Source organism: Microplitis demolitor, chromosome 3 (assembly GCF_026212275.2).
Source record: "Microplitis demolitor isolate Queensland-Clemson2020A chromosome 3, iyMicDemo2.1a, whole genome shotgun sequence".
NCBI classification, from domain to species: domain Eukaryota; kingdom Metazoa; phylum Arthropoda; class Insecta; order Hymenoptera; family Braconidae; genus Microplitis; species Microplitis demolitor.
Genome location: NC_068547.1, coordinates 9,302,919 through 9,325,663, shown reverse-complemented (window position 1 = coordinate 9,325,663; position 22,745 = coordinate 9,302,919). Strand labels below are relative to the sequence as shown.

The 22,745-nt window shown below is 29.4% G+C and overlaps 1 protein-coding gene across 1 annotated transcript in view; it reads right to left on the bottom strand.

Annotated features, from left to right (window-relative positions):
* Positions 1–22,745, bottom strand: part of LOC103579965 (homeotic protein antennapedia) — a 167,849-nt gene that overhangs the window by 8,052 nt on the left and 137,052 nt on the right. The window contains exon 4 of the mRNA XM_008561538.2: positions 8,708–10,020. Within this exon, the coding sequence (XP_008559760.1) occupies positions 8,708–9,512 (805 nt within the window). The 5' untranslated portion in view covers positions 9,513–10,020. The remainder of the gene's footprint in view (positions 1–8,707; positions 10,021–22,745) is intronic.

Below are 22,745 nucleotides of genomic sequence, written 5' to 3'. Positions count from 1 at the left end.
GTCGAAAAATGTTAATGACTTTTGTTTCATGATAAAAACTATTGAAGTTTTTCTCCTTCGCATCCAATAATTATGTGAAATGTAATTTTTCTTTATGTAAATTACTTGAAAGAAAATTTAATTGAATCAATTTTATTTTATTTCCAGAAATTCTCTTTTTCACCTTTTTTAGGAAGTGCCCATTTCGCTCGCAAAATATGAAAATTTTTTTTTAACGGCTGAAAATTTCTTCTATTCACTTTGAATATCATTAAGAAAAAAAAAATTAAACGTTTTTGAGTACCTCATTTTGCCCCCCCCCCCCCTAAATGGTATTTTTACAAATGAAAAAATGTAACTTTAACAGATAGAATTATGGAAAAATGACATAATTTTTCTGTAGGCTATAAATTATAACTTTATGTAATAATTACTGATAGTTCATATAAAACCTACATAAGTATGATGTTATCGTTATAGAGTAATTTTATAATTTTATAAATGTTTAAAAAAAAAAAAATTGGAATATTTTAGATTTTTTTCTTAAAAATTCAGTTCTTTTGACTTTCAGTTCTTCAAAAAAATAAGAAAAATAGCTAGATATTTTTCGAAATTTTAAAAAAAGATTTTTATCTTTTGGGTTTATAGAATTTTATAGTAAATTCATTTGAGTTTCGACAACTACTTCTGCGCAATTGTTTAAGAAAATATATTCAAAATTTACTAAGCATTTGAAAAAAAAAAATTATTAATTAAAAATTGCCCTCGCATTAAATATTCCCTGGTCAGATATTATATTTACATGAGTCGCTCTGCATTATTGTTTACATTAATACTTCTGTGACTTCTGCAACTTTACTTTGTAATTATCTCAGCTTAAAAATGTGAAAATTACAGACTTGGGTCTACAGAATTCACAATCTAAAAATGACATGTTTTGTTCTGTAAATATTGTATAAGTAAATTTATAGAGTAACTTCTGTAAAATTTCACACTTTTCTGTAATTTTTACAGAACTGTTTTTTCTATACTTCTGTTAAAAATTCCTTCTCTTTTGGTGCAAATTACGATTTTCAAAGCAAAGCATAAGAACGTGGTTCGTTTTTTGATTAGGTGGTAATGTGTTTTTAATCTCCATTTCGAAATTTAAAAAAGATCACTAGAATGATTAAGAGAGACTTAGGTCTTGGACAAAAAAACCTTTATCCTGAAGTTTATAACAAAATGTTGAATCCAATAAAAGAAAAAATGTTCTATTCCATCGGGCGTATCGTTCACTCTCTCTTATCTTCAGTATGGCGGCCTTCAAAAGCATACAGACCCAGCGAGATTCAGAGGATCATTCATCATCGTCAGCATTTCCTCCGCCTCCTCCAGGCCAGACTTCCCCGTTTGGTTCTTTAGTTGCTCCTCCTTTTATCTTTATTTTCTCTCCTCTTTTTCACTTCATAGTGACCCTTTTTGAATATCTCCAACATCGCCATCGCTGAAAGTTACCGCCATGCGAGATTAATTTTTTACCAAATTATTTTTTAAATGAATTTTATGGGAATTTCGATTATTCATAAGCAGTTTTCACTAATCAAGTGCACTAATTAATGTCAATTACTATTTCGTAATTAACAAAATTAACCGTTATAACACATGAACAATTTTCTGATAAAATTATACATAAACAAAGTCGATTTAAAAATTTTAAATTCAATAAATTTTGGCATTACAAAAAATGAGAAAATTTTTTCAAAAATTAATTTTTGTACAAACAATAAGATTATCTAAGACATCAGGTTTGAGTCTCGACAAATTTCTTCTGAAAATCGTCATCACACAAATATTTGTTTGCACACACGCACAAAAATTTTTACAAAAATAGTCCTGTGTAACTAAAAATAATCGAATGCACACGACCGTTCAAAATACAATTTTTCAAAAAAGTCGACTTATTTACTCAGAAAAAAAAAGATTTTTTGGCGCAAAAATTTCTAGTTAACCCAAAAAAATTTTCACTTGGTTCAATAAATTTTTTGAATTATAAATTGAAAACTAAAAATTTTTTGAGAAAAGAAAAATTTTTCTTGAAGTATAAAAAAAATTTTTTTAAATCCTAAAATAAATTTTGTCTTCAATTTATAATACAAAATATTTTCTGAGCAAAAAAATCCTTAACTCCTGTGTAATCCCTATATACCATTTTTTTCGAAAATTTTCAATTTTCATAGCGAAAAATAAATAAAAATTAAATTCAATAAATTTTTAAATATAAGCATTTTTTTGTTTTCGTTAAATGAATGAGAAGAGATAAAGATAATATAAGAGAGACCACATCTCGAATGTATAAAGATTTTATCTCAATGTTACAATGTCGCGTGACACAGTTATTCATGTTGCAAGTCGAAATCATAAATCTTTTTAAGAAAAAAAAAAAATTACATTATTGTCAACATATTTTAAGGCATAGGTACGGTAATACTGATAAACTATTTGTTGAAAATTCATTATTTGTTTATTATATGATTCGCGGTTTTTTTTTTTTTTTTTTTCGTCAAATATAAAATATAATTTCTATTTAAATATGTTATTGAAAAATTTATTACATACTGTGGGAGAAATAAAGATAAACATAGATATATATAATTCTCTCATAAATTTTTCAATTATAAAAACAATCAGATAAAAAAAAATTTTAATTTATGCCAAAAAAATAAACAATAATTTTTCAAAATTACTTTTTAAATTAAAATTTTCAGTTTGAAAAATGTGAATGTATCAACATTACATTCGCCCGTCGGTATTACAAAATTTTTTTTTAAATCAAAATCTTAGTGTTTATAAATTTTTTTCAAAATATACGAAAATTCTAAAGAAATTATTATAACAAATTAATTTTTATTTGATTTTTAGTTATAAAACAGACAATATTGTCTTATTTGTTCTTTTAAATGTTATATAAGACAAGAAAAAAAAGTTTTAATGTGAAAAATTTTCGCTTGTCTTAAAAAAATTTGTACTTCCCCTAAGAAAATTTTTGCATCATAAATTAAAAACATAAATATTTTTGAAACAAAAAAAAATTTTCTGGAGCCAAGAAACTTTTTCTTGTTTCAAGACAACTTTTTCTTGTCTAAAAAAATTTGTTCTTGTCTCAAAATAATTTTTTCTTGTTTTAAGAAAATTTTCTCTTGCTTCACGACAACTTTTGCTCGCCTCAAAATATTTTTCTCACTTCAAGACAACTTTTCCTTGCCTCGAAAAATTTTTCTTGCTTCAAGAAAATTTTTCCTTGTCTCAATAAATTGTTTGCATCAAAAATTGAAAACAAAAATTTTTTTGATTCAAGAAAAAATTTTATGGGGCAAAAAACAATTTTCTAGATCTAAGATACTTTTGTTTTCATTTCATAATGAAAAAAAATTTTTTGTTCATTGAAATCCTTTTTTTTCTGTGTAATAAATACGAATTTAATCATCCCTCTATTTTCATTACTTTACTTTAGAATTTTTTTTATCATTTGTATTTGCTTTATTTCTTTAATACTTTTTTTACTCGATAAAGTTTATGACCATTATAAACTACTAATACCTTTAGGAAGCAGTAGTATATGCATAATCAATACATTAATATTATTATTTTCATATGAATGATCGTATCAAATTGATTAAAGTATATGACTATATAATTTATAAGTAGCATGTCTATTTTTCATGCTCTCCTGGCATTTTTTCCATTTAATAATCATAACAATAATAAAAATAAAAAATATCAAAATTATTCACGTTAATAATTGAGTTATCGTTTTTTAAATAATGACATAAATAACAGATTTAATTATTAAAGATTAGTTATTTAATAATCATCAATTATTTTTATGATTAAATTGATAAACATATTTCGCTTATTCAATAATTGCATAATTATAATAAGTACACTAATGAATGTACGTATCATAAGACATTGAATAAACATGAAAATGTAATTATTTACCGAGGGCAATGATATTTATAGAAACTTAAGTAATAAAACAGAGTTAATTTATTTAAAAATAGGAAATAGATATAATAATTTACCGGTAGTTCGAAATATATGTAGTCATAAGTAACAGCCCGTTTATTAATTTATAAAAATAATTTTCTGACGTTTCACAAGAGAATAGACTTTAGCAAAGATAACAGGAACAGAATACGAACACTAGACATAATGTAAAACATTTGCATAACATCATAATAAACAAACAAAAATCAGAAATCTTTCAACTTCATATGACTCGATAAAATATATATTTATATAATTGAACATTTTTTTTAAGTATAATCAAAAAGATTTAGTTACACCCGCGAAAAAATGTTTTGATCTGGGTGAGAAAATTAATAATTTAATGTAATTTTATAAAATATTACAAAACTTCATAAATTTTTAAAAATCTTAATACAATTTTACCAGGCCATTTTCAGTATAAAATTATATAAAAACATTTTTTTCCGGGTATAATTTTAGATAATTTTATGTATAATATAAAAATTATTTTTTCGCTAAAAAAATGTGCATTGGTTTTTCCAGAAGAAGTTAATTGATTTACTTTTTACTAGTCCCGTGTAAAAAAAAAAAACATTTGAAAAATATTTAAAAAATATTCCTGACAATAAATTTTAAAAATTGAGACAATTCTGAATTTTGAATTGATATTATTTAAAACTTTAAAATAACTATAAGTGTGAGAAATTTTAAACTATAGTAGGCTTTTCTTGTGGGTTTCTATTCTTCTTTTTTTTTTTTTTGAGATTTTTTTGAGATTTTCAAACAAAAATAATTTGAATTGACACTTTTGGGAGTTCATAAAAAGTTTGCAATTAGTTCCAATGATTTATTTTTTGGACTATTTTTGACCAAGCCAAAAAGTAAAAAAATTGACCTTCCCAAAAAAGTTTTAATAGAAATCAAATAATGTTTATAAATATTTTCAAATCATTTTTAATCATTTTTTTTTGCCTCATACCTGAAGAGTTCTGGTAAGTGTCATAATTGTTCATAATTCCTAATTAATTCCTTTTTTTTTTTTAATGTTCTTGAAACTGAAAAAATTGTCATATCAAATTATTTTTGCTCAATAATAAAAAATTGCGTAGGAAAAGCCTACACCAGTTGAAAATTTAAAAAAGAAAAAAAAAATTCTTCGATGAACTATTGGCAGATTTACAACTCATAGCTAAAAAAAACTAAAAAAACCTCCAAAGTATTACCAGGATAGAAAGATTACCATAAAACAATAGAAAAGTATTACGATCCAATTTATTTGAATAATTTAAGAGCGCAATGGTTTTTAAAGTAACTTCTACCGACATCTATGATCAAGTTATAAGAACTCGTACATACATAACACACATGTGTGACGTGTGTGAACGGCGAAGATACTCTCCAGGAAAGTCTCCATACTCTTGCAGGCACCGATTTCATATAGAGACCGCTTATCGGCCAATCATGATACACTTGCACACGTTAGTTTCCACATACGACCGAGAGATGGTATGAGATGGCTTAAATCGCGATACGAAGTGAAGCCGAAATATAAAATTTATCACTACCGAAAATGGATTTTTATTTTAAACATTTAATTCAAACAACGATAAGACCCCTGACACTCAAAAATATATTAAATATCACACATAAATTTAAACGAACTTACAGCGAAAACTCAGTACAAGTCTACTTGTAATGCCGAATATCCAAAGGAAACTAAAGCCTGTACTGGGGAAAACTAAAAGTTAGAGGAAGAGTGTGACAACATTATACTTAAAAATTGCGAAGGTCTTGCTGAGGGTTAGGCAATATTTCTAGCAATATTTCTTCAAGCTCAGTCAATATAGAGGTAAGAAGGTTGACGAAATAGGAGCAAAATCAGCGGGAGGGCTGCAACCTGCTCTTACACATCCCAGCGAAACGGTGAAAACACGAAGCTGTTTAAATTACGACCTGACTATTATTACTTTGTTATAGCCGTCATAAATCCTCAGCCCGTTACGTTGGAACTACAATCACTTTAAAACCCATAACGAAAAGAATAAAAGGGATCAAACAAGACGTTGGATTTCTGTTTTAAAATTTTCGTCATTTTTGGCATTTTTAAAAAATATTTCACAGAAACTGAATCATGATTTCAAAAGTTTCATTGTTACGTTTAAGAATTTTATGAAAAATTAATTTTCTCTTTTTCATATTTTTAAAATGGGTTTGCATAGAAGATAAATATTAATATAATATACCAAAAAAAAACGTTTGGAAAAAAAAGTGTATTTTATAATAAAATGCAAAAAAAAAATTTATTCAAATTACTCATGCATTTTTCTACAAGAAAAAAAAATAGCATTCGAGCAAAACAATATTTTATTTGATGAATTAATTTTTCTCCGATTTAAAAAATAATTATGATACCAAAGTTCGCCGACATCTGATATTTTTTTTTTCTCAAAACGATGAATTATAAAAAAAAAATACCGCGTATTCTTGGTTATTTTTTTCTTTGTCGCACTCGTACACAGAAAAAAAGGACTTGGGGCTTGACTCAAGAAAATTTTTAACGTTAATTACAATCGCATTAAACACCGAAAATTTTTGTTTTGAAGTTTTCGATTTTATAAGAATTTAGATTTCTACGAAATGTCCATTGAGTTCTACATCTTCAAGGTAATTTTATCTAGAAAATTATCTGCATGCCCAAAACAATAAGTGTTAATTATTCCAGTGTTTTAGATTTACGAAAGCGAATTCCATATAGTAGACGTTAACTTCGTAGTTTAATTATTCCTAGGCGGTGAAACATCAAAAGAATCGCGGGCTCTGAGACTTGAACTACGAACTATAGTTTTACTTATATTTCGACACGGATCAATCTAATGTCACTTTACGAATTCTGCTAAAGTAAAAAATAAAGTTGATAACAAGCGAAATTACCGTTACACTCTAGATTTCTCATATTAAAATACACCTGGAGGAATATAAATATTATTTTTATGGATCCGGTTTATATTCATATAACAACTTATGTAAAAAACTGCTAGCAGGTCAGAAGTCAGAGGGATAGTAAATAGATCACTCGAATAGCTTTGTGAATATTGTTTAGAATTCATTCTGATTCGCTATAACTCAAACCTAACCTCGTTAAACTCGAATTTATACAACTGCGAACCTTGATGACCCTGATCAAATTACGTGACTTGATCCTTAATACCACATCCTAAATAAACTAAAAGTAATCATGCGTACATACATGATTTATTTTAGATCTAAAGTAATGGTCAACTAAAACAAAAATGAAATTATACATATTATTGATATCATTTTCTGTAAAATCCCCACAATAATCTATGTGGATTACTATGATTTATTCGAAGTCCCATGGATTCCTATAGAACCTAATGGGTTTTCATGTAGAATTCTATTTGGAGTTACCAATATTCGAAATATTTTACCCAGCGATGAGATGCCCCCTTGCAGTTGAACGCCTACTTACGCAGATTGGACTTGCCAACAGATACAACAGCTATCTTTCACTGAACAAAAAGCCATCAAACTAAATTCAAATACTAGCTTTTGCTTGCTCTGCAGCCTACAGGAAAACGCCAACATTAAACACTTCTTATTAAGGTGTCAGTTATTCACCCCATACAGAGAATACTACTTAAGACTACTGCTCAATATTGAAAACAATAGATCTATTCTATTCGAGTTCGCAGACGAAAAGTCATTACTAGCGATCTACAATTACTCTAGAAAATGCATTCTTCTCCGAGCTTGGGTTCTTAGTCTATGACCATTGACCTTCACTTTTCTAGATGTTATACCTCACCTACGCTCATCCTCATCGCCTACATTAAAATCTATAATGATTTCTAAACTAACAATGTATTGTAATGCCCGTGACTATCTCTTGCTAGAAGAAATTTTGTAATTCTTAATGCAATAAATGAATAAATAATATTCGAAATATTTCTAATGGATTTCTTTGGATTTCTATCGGATTTCATACTTTTCTTGATGAATTTCTGAAGAAATCCATAGGAATTTATAATTCCCATGATGTCTTCAGCTGATCTATATGGATTACTATAATATACTCGATCGGATTGCCATAGATTTTTTCTAATGGATTTCGTTGGATTTCTGTAGGATCTCATACTTTTCTTCATGGATTTTCCAAGAAATCCATAGAAATTTATAATTCCCATAATATATAGAGGAGTCCGAGTATAGTTGTCACGGCGGTCATTTGTGGCGATCAGTTTATTGATTGGCGTTAAAGAATCGCAAAGTCATCACCTCCCTTTCGACGTCTATTAATGTTCGTATTTCGTTTAATAAGTTGTCTGTTATAATCGCTGTGACAACCAACCCAAAAAAATATTTGATCTGATCATCGATTCTAAGGTAATGCTAATAATGAGCTTATGGCCAATATTTCGCAGTAATAAAATTTTGGTGGAAGATAAGGATGTACTAAACGCGTGTATGCTCAAAAGGGTCAGGTAACGGTCTCCGATAAAACGGAAGTGGACTTCTTCATGTCTTCGATCTTGTTACATTAATTATTTGTGACAACCAACTCATGAGACAACCATACCCGGTTTCCCCTAGAGCCAATTCTTATGGATTTCCGTATGCAATGTCTAGATAATGTTAATTATATTTTTTTTTTCTGTTCTTTAATGTTAACCAGTAAATAAAAATCAAGAATTCTTACCGAATTGACTCCTCATCCAAGGGTAGAGTGGGCTAGGTAAGTTTGCGCTCGCTGCACCCTGAGGTGCACTTTGTTGTTGTTGTCCTAATGGTGACGTTACAACACCTTGATGTTGCTGTGTCTGAGCCTGTTGCTGAGTGTGGATGGCAACAGGTTGGTTTTGATTATTTGGTTGTTGCTGCGGCTGCTGTTGATACAGCATATGTTGTTGTTGCGCCTGAATATGCTGGTGCTGTGATTGTTGCTGCTGCGTAAGCTGCGACTGTTGGGCCTGCATATGAGGATGCTGTGCATGCATCTGATGATGCATCTGTGTATCCACAAGTGGCGGGCTATCTGGACCATCGAGAACAGTGCCCTGGTGGTCAACTGCTGCAGCTTGTAGCTTACAACTTGCGTAGACAATGGGCGTCGAAGAGTGACCATTTGGCGTGGGTGTGTGACCCATGTGGGCCATCCCCGTGCCCGGAGAAGACGATCTATATCCAGCCATACCGTCCATACTCGTATGGTCTTGTTGCTGTTGGTAGTAAGCGGCATTTCTAATATCCATTCTATCATAAGGTGGAAACCTCGGATAGGGCATCCCCTGTTGAGTACCTGCTGCACCATAATGATGTGCAGGAACCCCCTGCCTGAGCATTGATGGATCACAAGGATCTGCAGCCTGCTGGGGCTGCTGCACACTCTGGCCCTGCTGAGGCACCTGAACGGCAGCCCCGTAGTGCTGCTGGTGCTGATGGGGGTGTTCCACCCCGCCATTGCGCAGGTCCGGGATATATGAATTCGCAAAGTAAGAACTCATGCTACTGTACTGTCAACGTATTCCCTCACTTTTTCACCTACTGTGTGCACTTTACACAAACACAACAACTTCACAATAAAACTATTTTTTAAATTACTTCCGTTATTTGAAATTATAAATTAATTCTTTTGTACTTGCGTAAGATCATCGATACATCACTTATCACTCACTTTTTATCATAACACTCACACTTTTGACGTAGATAACTTATACATGAAAATTTTTACTTTTCTTTACTTATCACATCATATACACTGGGCTCACTTGGTAAAAACATTTATCACATTAGACTATAACTTGGAACAACTGAAGCACTTTTCAAAAGCTTACGTTAATAGGGAGGAGAGCGCTATTTTAATATTATTTTATTCTCATTTAAAAAAGGCGTCACTTGTCAAAGTTCGTCGTCTGCTGCATTTGGACGGTGAACTGCTCAGAATCTTTTGATACTGCAATAAATAATATCTTTTGATCTTCCGACCAGCTCGCTGACGACACTACGCCACACCTGCAACACAAAATTTATTCATCATTTACTAAAAATTTATTCAGGCGTTTTTTTATATTTAATAGTATTTTATTACACGACAAAAAGTAGATCTGGAGGATAAACGAAAAATTTTAACAAGTATGCTAATATATATAATGTCTTTGCAAAGCCATGTTAAAGACTGGGGACTTGCTTTGAATGACAGACGGCGAGGTACACACGTGCTCGTCACGGTGACGACCGTCACCCAGACGTTAACGTCTTGCATCAACTAACTTGTTAGTTGTGGGTGGATCATTTGGTAGTTAAATTTGGAAAAAAATTTCCAACTCATTACCATTATCATGACCACCATGATGGTAGAAAAATTAACGACCCAGTTACATTACATCTGTCAATATTCAGTTTAACTAAATATATGATATGTTTTTATTTTTTTTTTTTTTTTTGTCACTAATTATACTCTAAAAAGTAGGCTGTCATTTTTCTTCAAAATACACAAAATTAAATGGTTGTAACTTTTGTCTTTGAAAGGAGTAAAATACCTAACATAGAGAAATTATTCCTGTTGAAATGCTATGGTGTCATACTAAAGCTAGATCATGTTCCCAAAAATGGGAATAAACACCTGCAAAAAGCATGGCTTGAGGCCAGTAAATTTTTTTTTGAATCAAGAAATCATTCCTTGCACAAAAAAAATTTTTTTTCTGTGTAGTAATTCTACAATTCCTTCATTTTCTTGACGTTTTAAAAATTTAACTATTTCCCACTTAATATTAATTTGAAATTAAATTCTATTAAATCAAGCAGACTAATTATGAATGGAAAGTAATTTCATTAAATATTCAAAGAATTACGTGAAATTTTAAAGATTTCTGCAATTAATTCTAAGCCATTAGAACAAAAATGAAAAAAAACAAGAAAGTCTTGAAAAGTTTGCTTTTCCCGCCAAGTTATTTAAAAAGAAAAAAACTCCTCGTATTAGTGAAGCCTTGAACTCTCTTTCCAAATAGATGGGATCAGAAGATAATGTCTAATGACGCAAAGTCAATCTGCTCTACCGACTGTCATTAAATTTAAGCATGAGGCATTATCAAAATTAATAACGGAGACAAGTCAAAAAAATATTATAAATTATGTTCAATAATATTAAAATTTTATTCACAGAAATAGTATTCTGTCATCATATGTTCCATTAGCAAATTAAAAAGTAATATTACTGTATTGACCCTCGGTACGTATAGCTTTGGCTTAAAAGATTCATGAATGTGTGGGTAAAGATGACACTTCACCTGCGCCCATGGAAAAAATATAAATGGATACTAGTGGGTCCGTGTCGACATATGTATAGAATCGAATAGAATATACGGTTGACAATTTTGCGAATGCTTTGTTGTCATCAGCAGCGGCGGCGCAGAGTGTGATCCCAGGGGCTGGTAACCGACCCTTGGGAGTTGACGGTATACACGCGAATGTGGTTCGGGTCGGACACGGGACGATCGCGATTAACATTCCGGCCGTTAGCTCGCTGTTCGCGCGGCGCTTTCATTAATTCTAGCGTATTGATTCTCCGGATTGATGAATGGTCGCCGATAGCGATTCTATGTGCTTCGTATCCCTCCATATAAATTTTCTCGCCCTTCCTACTTCTCTTCAACGCCACTACTACTATTACTTTTATTACTACTATACTTTTATCACTATTACAGTTATTCTACATGTTTTTTTTTTATTTTCTGCAGTATATTATCAAGTACAATAAAATAAAGACTTTTTCCCTCATTTTCTGTCAAATAAAAGTTTGCTTTCATTATTTGATTTTTCAGTAAAGAAAAAAAAATTTTTTTTGGTGCAAGGAAAATTTTTCACCATGAGATGAAAACAAAATTTTCTTAGGACTAAAAAAAATTTTCTTGGCGGAAAAAATTTTTACTCGCTTCAAAAATTTATTTCTTAGCTTAAGAAAATGTTTTCTCTCCTCGAGAAAATTTTCGTCTTCAATTCATATTACAAAAACATTCTTAGGGTAAATAAAAATATTCTTGGCTCACACGAAATCCTTTTTTTCTATGGAGTTGAAAAAAAAAACAACTGAATACTATTTCTTTAAATTTGCGCAATTTTTTTTAAATTTTGATTTTTTTTAAATTGTCAATTCTACTTGACATTATTTACCAATGATTAAAAGAGAATATTTTATATAAAACGTAATCACAATGAGAAATTGAAATTTAAAAAAGTAATTTGAGTATTTTCAGGTGGCGGCATCCTTCGGAATAATTATAAACTTTTTTGATGACTTAAAGATTAAAACAGTGCGATGATAATCCCAGAGATGGCGTAACCGATATTACGATGCAATAAACAAGAGAATAGGAAAAAACGGGGTGGAGCATGGCTTGACAGCTGGGTGGGTTCGGGGTAGAGGTGATTGAAAAGAGGGTGGAGCGTCACGTGACGCCATCGTTGGATTTCGAACGATGACGTCATTTAGCTACGATGGCCTCTATTTATCAAAATGGCTTCAATATAAGTTCTTCTACAAGTTATTAAAGTCCAAGTTTTAGACGATGTTTCTAATTTTTACCCAAACCAAACCACTGAGCTCGATATACTTATCTACAATGTCTATCAAACGTCTGTTCATCAAGGGTAGATAACCCGGATAAATTTAATAGTATGAACAGTAACGTTAATTACAAACGGGTACTTATTTAATCGGAAATGCAATAATCTATCTCTAATTCAACAATTTTTTATCTGATTTGAAATATGAGATTAGAATTTTTATTAAATCAAAAATAAAATCATTTCTATAGATAAATAATTATCGCGTTTTTTAATATGAGTAATTATTTGATATCCTTGTATAGCATCGATTTTGTACTCACAAAAAAAAAAAATATTCAATTGGAAAAAAAATAATAACTATATGATGATTGAAATGAATGATATCAAGAAAAATGAATATCGAAACCGTGAAGTACTTTGAAGTATTCTCCTTCCCGTTATAGCAAGACAAGGACGAATGAATTGTAGAATATTTTTGAATTATTGCCAACGTTTCTTCAAATTTTTTTGATTTTTTCAGGGCTTTACAGTGAAATTAAATTCAAATTTAAAATTATTTACGCGAACGCTTTTTTTGAAACCCTCAAAAATGATTATTTGAATTAGTTAAACTGTTTTTGATCTTTTATATAAATTTTAAAGTGTTTTTGATCTGTTGTTTCAAAATGTTATTATTGTTATTATTATATATATTTATACAAAGTCCTGTTTTTGATCTAAAGCTAAAGGCGATTAAAAGTAGACCTAAAAATTATAGTGAAAAAAAGTCTGTTTTTGTCCTAAAAACAAATGAATACAGGCTAATAATTATGACAAAATAGTGTGTTTTTGAATCATGAAAACGGTTAAAAACAGACGAAAACGAGTCTGATATTGACCTGGATAGAGAATAGTACGAAAAAAAAAAACCGATTCAATTGTCATATAATAAATACAATTTAAAACCCTAAGTTAATTAAAAATATTTGAATAACGATTGAGTAACAATTGTGCTCATTATCGAAAATTTTTCGTTCAAAGTATATTCAGTTATAATTATTATATTCTTTGATATGAACAGTAACTAAAAAATATATATAAATTTCTTAAGTTATATCTTCCAGGCAAATGACAGAAATTATTGATATTCATGAATCTTGACAAGTACTGAGTAATCAGTTTATAAATAAAGACTAAGTGATGCAATAAATTCGCGTCAGAAATTCAAATATTCAATGTTTCATATTGACAACGTCAAATTTATTTTCCGTTAAATAGAAATAGAATGTCCTGACTTTGGAAACTAAAGATAAAAGAAATTTTAAATCAGCGATGATCCTGAAGATATAGATTAATTTTTCATGAGTTTAAGAATATCAAGCAAATGGCCCAAAAGTGTGGAAAACTATTTTATCTTTTGAAAGAGAAAGAAATTATTCAAATTTAATTTTTCGAGGTTGGAAAAACATTCGTCTCTACTTCAGTAATTTATGATGATAAATGAAGAGCCGAAATGATTAAAACGTCATATGATCGTAACTTTCAAAGACTGCGGGATGCTCTCATCAGTTCAGCTACTGCTTCTTTCAATAAATAATTTAAGTATTTTTTATCATCATTCGTTAAAAAATGATATTTCATTCATAAGATTCAAATTTATATTTGATGCTTATAAATAATTCAAGAAGAGACATCTCTACATTATCATCTATTTGTTGGAATTACTATGAAAGCACTATAAAAAAAAATTTTTTTTTCTTACTTTATTTTTTATTTTTTAATAGAAAAATATTAAATCTAATACTAATATATTTTTATTTAGTAAAGTAAGAGACCCAATACCCGATCACTCATGCAATTGTAAATTGATGAAGTTTTTAAGTTATAAAATGTTTTAGTACCTCACTGAATTATAATCTTATACAATAATACACGTTGAAAGACTTCAATATCCCGATCTAATGCGATTTTTTTAAACACAAGTTATTTATGTTTCAAATTTAGGATCAATGCGTAGACAAGATAGTAGGTTACTTTACCGTACTTGTACCTTACGATCTAAAAATGAATTATAGTAAAAATTACGTGACAATCACTATTTACTAATGAATAGTCACTTATTGCCAGTGGAAACTATACGACTATTTGAATTAGTGACACACTTTTCACTAGTAAACATCAGTCAATATATTGTCAGACTATAGTCACTATTTTCACTATTTCAAATTTAAGAGAGTACTATAAAGCTCATTCCATATAATATTTATAAGTGTATTGATATTACCGGTAATATTTTCGTAGTGGATTCTTCTTTGAAAAGCTGGTGTCATAGTAAAGTCGGACCATGTTGACCACCTGACGGAAATTTGAATAAATACATGCAAAAATTACTTGGCCATAGCAAAATCGGTTATAGTAGTTTGGTATATACATATATCGTTGTCGATTTCACTGTACTCACAGTAATTATTGCATGTGTTTATTTTAATTTTTGCTGATGGTCAACATTGACCGGCCTTACTATGACACCATATCATTTCAAACAAGAATAATTTCTTCATGGAGAAGTGTTTCAGTACAGTTATAGAAGTTTTAATAATTTGAAAAATGAAATAGCAATTGTCATTTTTTTTTTAATATTATATTTTTTGAATTATTAAAACTCCAATAACTCGGAAACTATGGACTTTAGCGACTTGACTCATAGGGTTTTTTTTAAGGGAATAAAATTTCCGATAAAATTCCCATTTACTTTTTTGGTGTGCATTCATTAGTTTAAGTTCTGCAAGCCAATAAAGGTCAATTTGATACGAAAAATGACTTCCTCAGCGGACATCAGTGAAACAGCTGGAATTACAGCTAAGTTACTATGGGCACTTTTGAAGAACACCAAATGTCCTACAATTTGCGACCAAAACCACGTCGATATCATAAAACGCAGCTGAGTATTAGAAAGTTAAAAAAAAAGTAATTTAATTTACGTGTATTTTAAATGGGAAATCTTTGAAATCAAATGGAAAGTACTTAGGATTGGAGTTACGAGCTCAAACTCGGCAGGAATTTTTGTTTTAGCATAAAAAACAATATTTTGCTTGATGAACAACAAAAAAAAATACTTTCGCCGGAAACGAAGAACCCTAATATATATATATATATATACATAAACTTTTGAACCAATGGTATTTTTGGAACCTACTCGATGAATTATGATAGATTATGGCAAAATTCTTTGAAAATTCCACCATGAGGACAAATGCAAAAGATAGATTTCTATGAAATCTACTAAAAACTGTCACACATGTCAATGCATTGACCCAGTCTTTTCCATACTCTCTGAAAGTAAATTATCAAAATTCATTAGCAAATAGTGAGTAGTCACTAATTTAGAGTCATAGTCATACGACTTTTTAGGGTAAGTGGTACGACTATAATTTTAAATTAGTGAATATTTACTAATTTTCACTAATTAAGTTTCAGAGAGTAGCTGTTACATAATTTTCTACAAATCAATATTATGTGTATGTATTAATTATGGTAAAGATATAAATTGTTATAGGCTATGGCTATCATAATTCTTGCGAGGTGAAAAAGATCAAATAAGTAATGAATGTTTTTTAAGCCGCTAATTGAGGGAAGTTTATATATTTTATTATGCTTAACGCAGATATAAATTTTGTTGGAGGTATTTTTTACATTAACATTAAAAGTTAGTAAATGTATTCGGCACGCGCGAATGATCGAGTCTATGCCATGATGCACATAAGCGATTAACATAATCGTGTCGAGCGACGGGAAACCAGTTTGCAAGGACGCTCAGAAGTGACCACCAACACAGATTATAGCTTCTCCGAGTATTCCTACAGCTTCTAAAATCTACCAAATTATATAACGTAAATCCGTTTTTAAAGTTTGCACTTGAACGGTTGATTTTACTGATAAAATTTTATTCGACAATAAGTTAAAAATATATTCAGGTCGTTACTTATATTAATAACAGATTTTATGAAAAATTTATTTTACCATTATTATCATTAAGAGTAATGGTTATTTTCTAACGCGGAATTGAAAAATTTTGATACCATAATTTTTGGGCTGCTACTTTTAAGCCTCAGGTAATTTAATTTTTTCCTCGTTCACTCATATTTAACAAATTAACAATTCTTCTTCTGATGTTTACTCAACAAATCATCAATGATTAGATTACACTTTATGCAAATATGCTGATTTTGTTAATACAATGGATTTTTTTTATAAATAGGAGATTTTTTTGGAAATAGAAACTACAATAAATTTTTGATAAGAAATTTTTAGTTTACTCACAGACTTTGATCATAATCATGATATTCTACTCAGAAAAAAATTCATTGCTTGGCACAAGAAATTTTTCACAATCTGAATTGAAAAAAAAATTTTTCTGACTGAAAATGAATTTGAGAAAATGACTTTCTTGCAGTAAATATTAACTTATAGCTATATAGTGAAAATTATACACAGGAAAAAAAGGTATCCTGAGTCAAAAACTTTTTTCTCGAACCAAGAAATTTTTTATTTTTTATTCATAATGCAAAAACATCTAGAAGCGAGTAAAAGTTTCTTGGGCCAAAAAATTCTCATCTCAGTGTGTGTATTTCGATAATAATAAAAAGCTTATATATAATTAAAATTTAATATATCATATACTGAAATAGTAAAAACATTTGTCCTACATAGTAAATTTTGGTATAATTTCTTTTTGTCTGTTACGTACATCAGGATTTGAGTAACAAACAGCATATAAAACACGCGTATTTCATCACTTTGTACCACCGGGATATAAATTGTTATCTATGTTTTGTTGTAGTATGATGTTGTTGTAACTATTTCTCCTGCATGTATACCACATTCAATTCCAACTCTCTCCTCATATTGTGACTAAAAATTTTTTAGTAGGACTTGATTTAACCTCTTGTATAAATTCCTCTATTTAAAAAAAAATTTGTTACATCAATGGATTTCAAAAATTTTAGCAAAAGATATCTTCATATATACATATTCATTCATTTAATAAAATTATCTAAAATTGGTTCTAAAAAAAATCGAATTGAATCTGAAAACCACAGCCGTAATTTATAATTTTGAACAAATTTTTTTGTTCAGTACATTGAATATCACAAATCTATTTGTAAGTCAATCAAATATATCAGTTTTGAAATTATCGATTCTTGATGTGAGGTAAAAAAACTCATTATCCGCTCACTTTACATTGGAGTGGGATTAAATCACTGAAAATTTTAATTTGATGAGACCTGAGTCAAAATATTAGACGGAAATTCAACGTTTTGAACGTGCGTGAAAGTTCAACGTTTTTATAGTACCCCAAACGTATTTTCATTTCACGAATCTTACAAAGTGTAAATAAAACCTACGAAAAAAAGCTCATACATGAGTAGCAAATTTTTCTTGTTTTTCAAAGTGACCTTGGATGGTCCGAATACGACATAGATGCTTCTAAAACCGCATCTAGAACATGCAAAAAGTTGAAAATTTTATTTGTCTCGCAAAGTGCACTCTAAATATGAATTAGTGAAATAAGCGAATATTTATTAATTCCAAGTGTAAATCGTACCACTAATTCTAAAAAGTGGTACGATTGGCACTTTGAATTAGTGAAAATTCACTTATTTCACTAATTCATGTTTAGAGAGTGGCCTTGCATAGTCCTATGTTTCCATTCATTTTTGTCTAAGGTCAAATTAAGATCACACATGGTTAGGACATGCTCAGCAAAATGTTTTTCACGTTCAAAGTGACTTTGCACTCTTTTAAATTTAAAATAATGAAAATAGTGACTATTCACTGTTTACTAGAGAAAAGTATGTCACTAATTCAAATAGTGATATACTTTTCACGGGCAATAAGTGACTATTCATTGCCAAATAGTGATTTTCACTAATTCGTTTTTAGAGAGCATGATTTTACATGATTTTCTATGATCAATAAATAAGCATACCAAAATAGAAAAACTTTCAATTTACATTTAATATTTCAAGTCGGGAAATTGATTAATTTTTCCGACCAGGGAATCTTATTTGCATTTCACGATACATTTTAGCTTTTCAACATGAATCGATATAAAAAATACTTGCTCTCTAAACATGAATAAGTGAAAATCAGTGAATATTCACTAATTCCAAGTGCAAACAGAACCACTAATTTCAAAAAGTGGTTCGGTTGACACTCAGAATTAGTGAATATTCACTTATTTCACTTATATTCATGTTTAGAGAGTGGCCTTGCATAGTCCTATGTTTCCATTCATTTTTGTCTAAGGTCAAATTAAGATCACACATGGTTAGGACATGCTCAGCAAAATGTTTTTCACGTTCAAAGTGACTTTGCACTCTTTTAAATTTAAAATAATGAAAATAGTGACTATTCACTGTTTACTAGAGAAAAGTATGTCACTAATTCAAATAGTGATATACTTTTCACGGGCAATAAGTGACTATTCATTGCCAAATAGTGATTTTCACTAATTCGTTTTTAGAGAGCATGATTTTACATGATTTTCTATGATCAATAAATAAGCATACCAAAATAGAAAAACTTTCAATTTACATTTAATATTTCAAGTCGGGAAATTGATTAATTTTTCCGACCAGGGAATCTTATTTGCATTTCACGATACATTTTAGCTTTTCAACATGAATCGATATAAAAAATACTTGCTCTCTAAACATGAATAAGTGAAAATCAGTGAATATTCACTAATTCCAAGTGCAAACAGAACCACTAATTTCAAAAAGTGGTTCGGTTGACACTCAGAATTAGTGAATATTCACTTATTTCACTTATATTCATGTTTAGAGAGTGGCCTTGCATAGTCCTATGTTTCCATTCATTTTTGTCTAAGGTCAAATTAAGATCACACATGGTTAGGACATGCTCAGCAAAATGTTTTTCACGTTCAAAGTGACTTTGCACTCTTTTAAATTTAAAATAATGAAAATAGTGACTATTCACTGTTTACTAGAGAAAAGTATGTCACTAATTCAAATAGTGATATACTTTTCACGGGCAATAAGTGACTATTCATTGCCAAATAGTGATTTTCACTAATTCGTTTTTAGAGAGCATGATTTTACATGATTTTCTATGATCAATAAATAAGCATACCAAAATAGAAAAACTTTCAATTTACATTTAATATTTCAAGTCGGGAAATTGATTAATTTTTCCGACCAGGGAATCTTATTTGCATTTCACGATACATTTTAGCTTTTCAACATGAATCGATATAAGAAATACTTGCTCTCTAAACATGAATAAATGAAAATCAGTGAATATTCACTAATTCCAAGTGCAAACAGAACCACTAATTTCAAAAAGTGGTCGGTTGACACTCAGAATTAGTGAATATTCACTTATTTCACTTATATTCATTTTTAAAGAGTGAATTAGTAAATATTCATATATTGACATTATTTTTTACCGATTCATTTTACCAAAGTTAGATATAAAAAGAATTTGACTATCATTAGAGTGTAACTTAAAAAAAATAAATTCCTGTTCATTATAAAAATAATGTCGATGTAGATATCAGTTGGATAATATAATCGTTTTATTTTCAAGTCATAGATTACAGATACTCATGATGTAAAGCGTGACGTCCCTGGCCGGGTTATAGGTCAATTTTCCTGTCCAGAGCCCGGTTATAACTGTAATCCTATTCCTATAGCAGCAGTCGGTGCTGCATCATTAAACTGAAATACAATTCCGTATCATATATATTGCGATATACTATTGATGAGATTGAAGTGATGTACATATGAGAAAGGATGAAATGTAAGATCGTACTGTTGATCGATTGCCCAACGTAATTAACTTTGATACACATGAACTACGAAGGTTTCGGGAAGTCAAGCGTTAGGAACCGATAAGCGAGCTCCAATAAAGTTTATCATCATACCAAGTTATCCAGCAAGTAGCAACTTATCCAAACTGTACAGCTGTATGGAGATGAAAACTAAAGGGTGTAGTCGTAAAATGTTCTTATAATCACACGTAACTATTAAGGTAAAGGTGAAATATAGTTTCCTTGTAGAAATAAGTCGAGGCAAACTCAAAGTACGGGCTATCGCTGCTAAAATATGTAATATAAATTCCATTGGAAAATCCGAAATCCAAGCCACAAGATTTTCTTTCAATTGAAAATTACTATCCGTTAATTTGAAAAAGTTAAGATTTTTGAAAATGATGCATATTAATAATGAATGTTAAATTTTATTTTGCAAGTTTCGTGATCAACATTAGTAACAGTAAGAATTTTCTGTTACACAGTCAAAATTATTGTGTCAAAACCCGGGTCAAAAATAAAACTTTATTCAAACTCGCTTTGACTTATTTTCTTTTGAAGTTATCGATTTGCCAACTTTTTACACAGCTACAAAAAAAAACTATTAATGAGGTCACGATTTCAAGCATTCGCCTTAGTAGAATATGAGTATCGACCATCAAATAAGGTATTAAAAATCAAATTCACTCATGATTTAAAAATTCTAACAATGAATTTATTCTTCAAATTTTTGTACATAAAATATCTCCATTATTTCAATCATAATCGAAATCACAGAAAATCTGCACTTTTTTCAGAGTAATCATTCGATTTCCACTTAAAGTTACAAAATCTACGGGAATTGTAGATTTAAAATTGAAAATTTTTTACACCAAGACTTCACACCTATTCTGAACGACTCTCAAACAATACTACTAAAAATAGTAAATATACCTACCCTAGGCCTTGCAGAGTTTGCCCATAACTTTCACATTTTTACAATATAAACGTAAAGCATTTTTCTCGGAGAATATATATATAGATACGTATATATAGAACTAGAGCAAAATTCGAGTCACTTTCACTAACTGAATGCAGAAGGCTAAAGAATAAGAAACTAAAACATAAATCTTCTGGTTTTCAAATAGCTGCGATTTAGAAGAATATATACCTATCTTAGCTTTTTTTTTAATACTTTATATGTTGAATAACATTATCGGAGGTATCTTTTAAGATTTTCTGACTATTACTCTTGTAGTTTTTTATCTATGATGATATCTCTATGTAATGATAGAGCTTTTAGTAGAAATTTGTATTTTAAGATTATTATCGACAGCTATTTAGGAGAGCGGGGCAAAATGGGATGCTTCTAAATTTTATAAAAAAATTTGTTTTTTAAAAATTTCTAAATCACTTTTATAAATAATATTGAGCATTATTTTGATTTTTTTTTTTTGTTAAACTTTGGAAAAAATCGAAAGTCTCAGTCGAAAAATATTAATAACTTGTTTTATGATAAAACCTATGAAATTTTTTTTTTTCTTCATTTGCATCCAATAATTATATAAAATGTAATTTTTCTTCATATAATTTACTTATAAGAAAATTAAAATTAATAAAATTTATTTAATTTCCAGAAATTTTTTTTTCACCTTTTTTAGGGAATATCCCATTTTGCCTGCAGAAAATGAAAATTTGAATATCATTAAAATCAAAGAAAGATTTAACGTATTTGAGTCTCCGAAAATGTAGTTTTCTTTTAAGTACCCTGTTTCGCCTCCTCTCCTCCCCTATTTATTGAACTTAGCCATAAATGTGAAAAATAATAAATTGTGATTTAATTATAGATACTAAAATTAGAGCGTTTTACAGAACTGGTATAATTATTCTAATTAAGTGGTTATTTAATCATATTATTAGCGTGGAAACTGTTATAATAATTCATAATCTGTCAGAAGAAAATTATAGGTATGATAATTAGTTCAACACATAGACTATAAAAAATAAACTGGAGTAAGTCTACGCTACCCCGGTGTTAAAGTTATCAATGCTGAATTTAACCCCGAAAAAAGTGTTAAAATTTTCCCATTGTTAAGCGGTGTAAAAAAAAAAAGGTAGCTTTATTTTTGTAGTATCGAAAATAGTATTTCGAAGAGAAAAAAAATTTTCATTGTTCTAAAAATTGATGATGCGACAAATTTACTAATTTATGGAAAAATCCAAAGAATTTTTTTCAACAATAACATTTTAATGTTATGGTATAAAATACGAGAAATCGATTCTTGTGATTTGTCTCTTTGCAAGCTAAACCAATAAAAATATGGTCATGAGCAATTTCAGTGATATACATATGGTACAGTCTACATTAAATGAGGATATT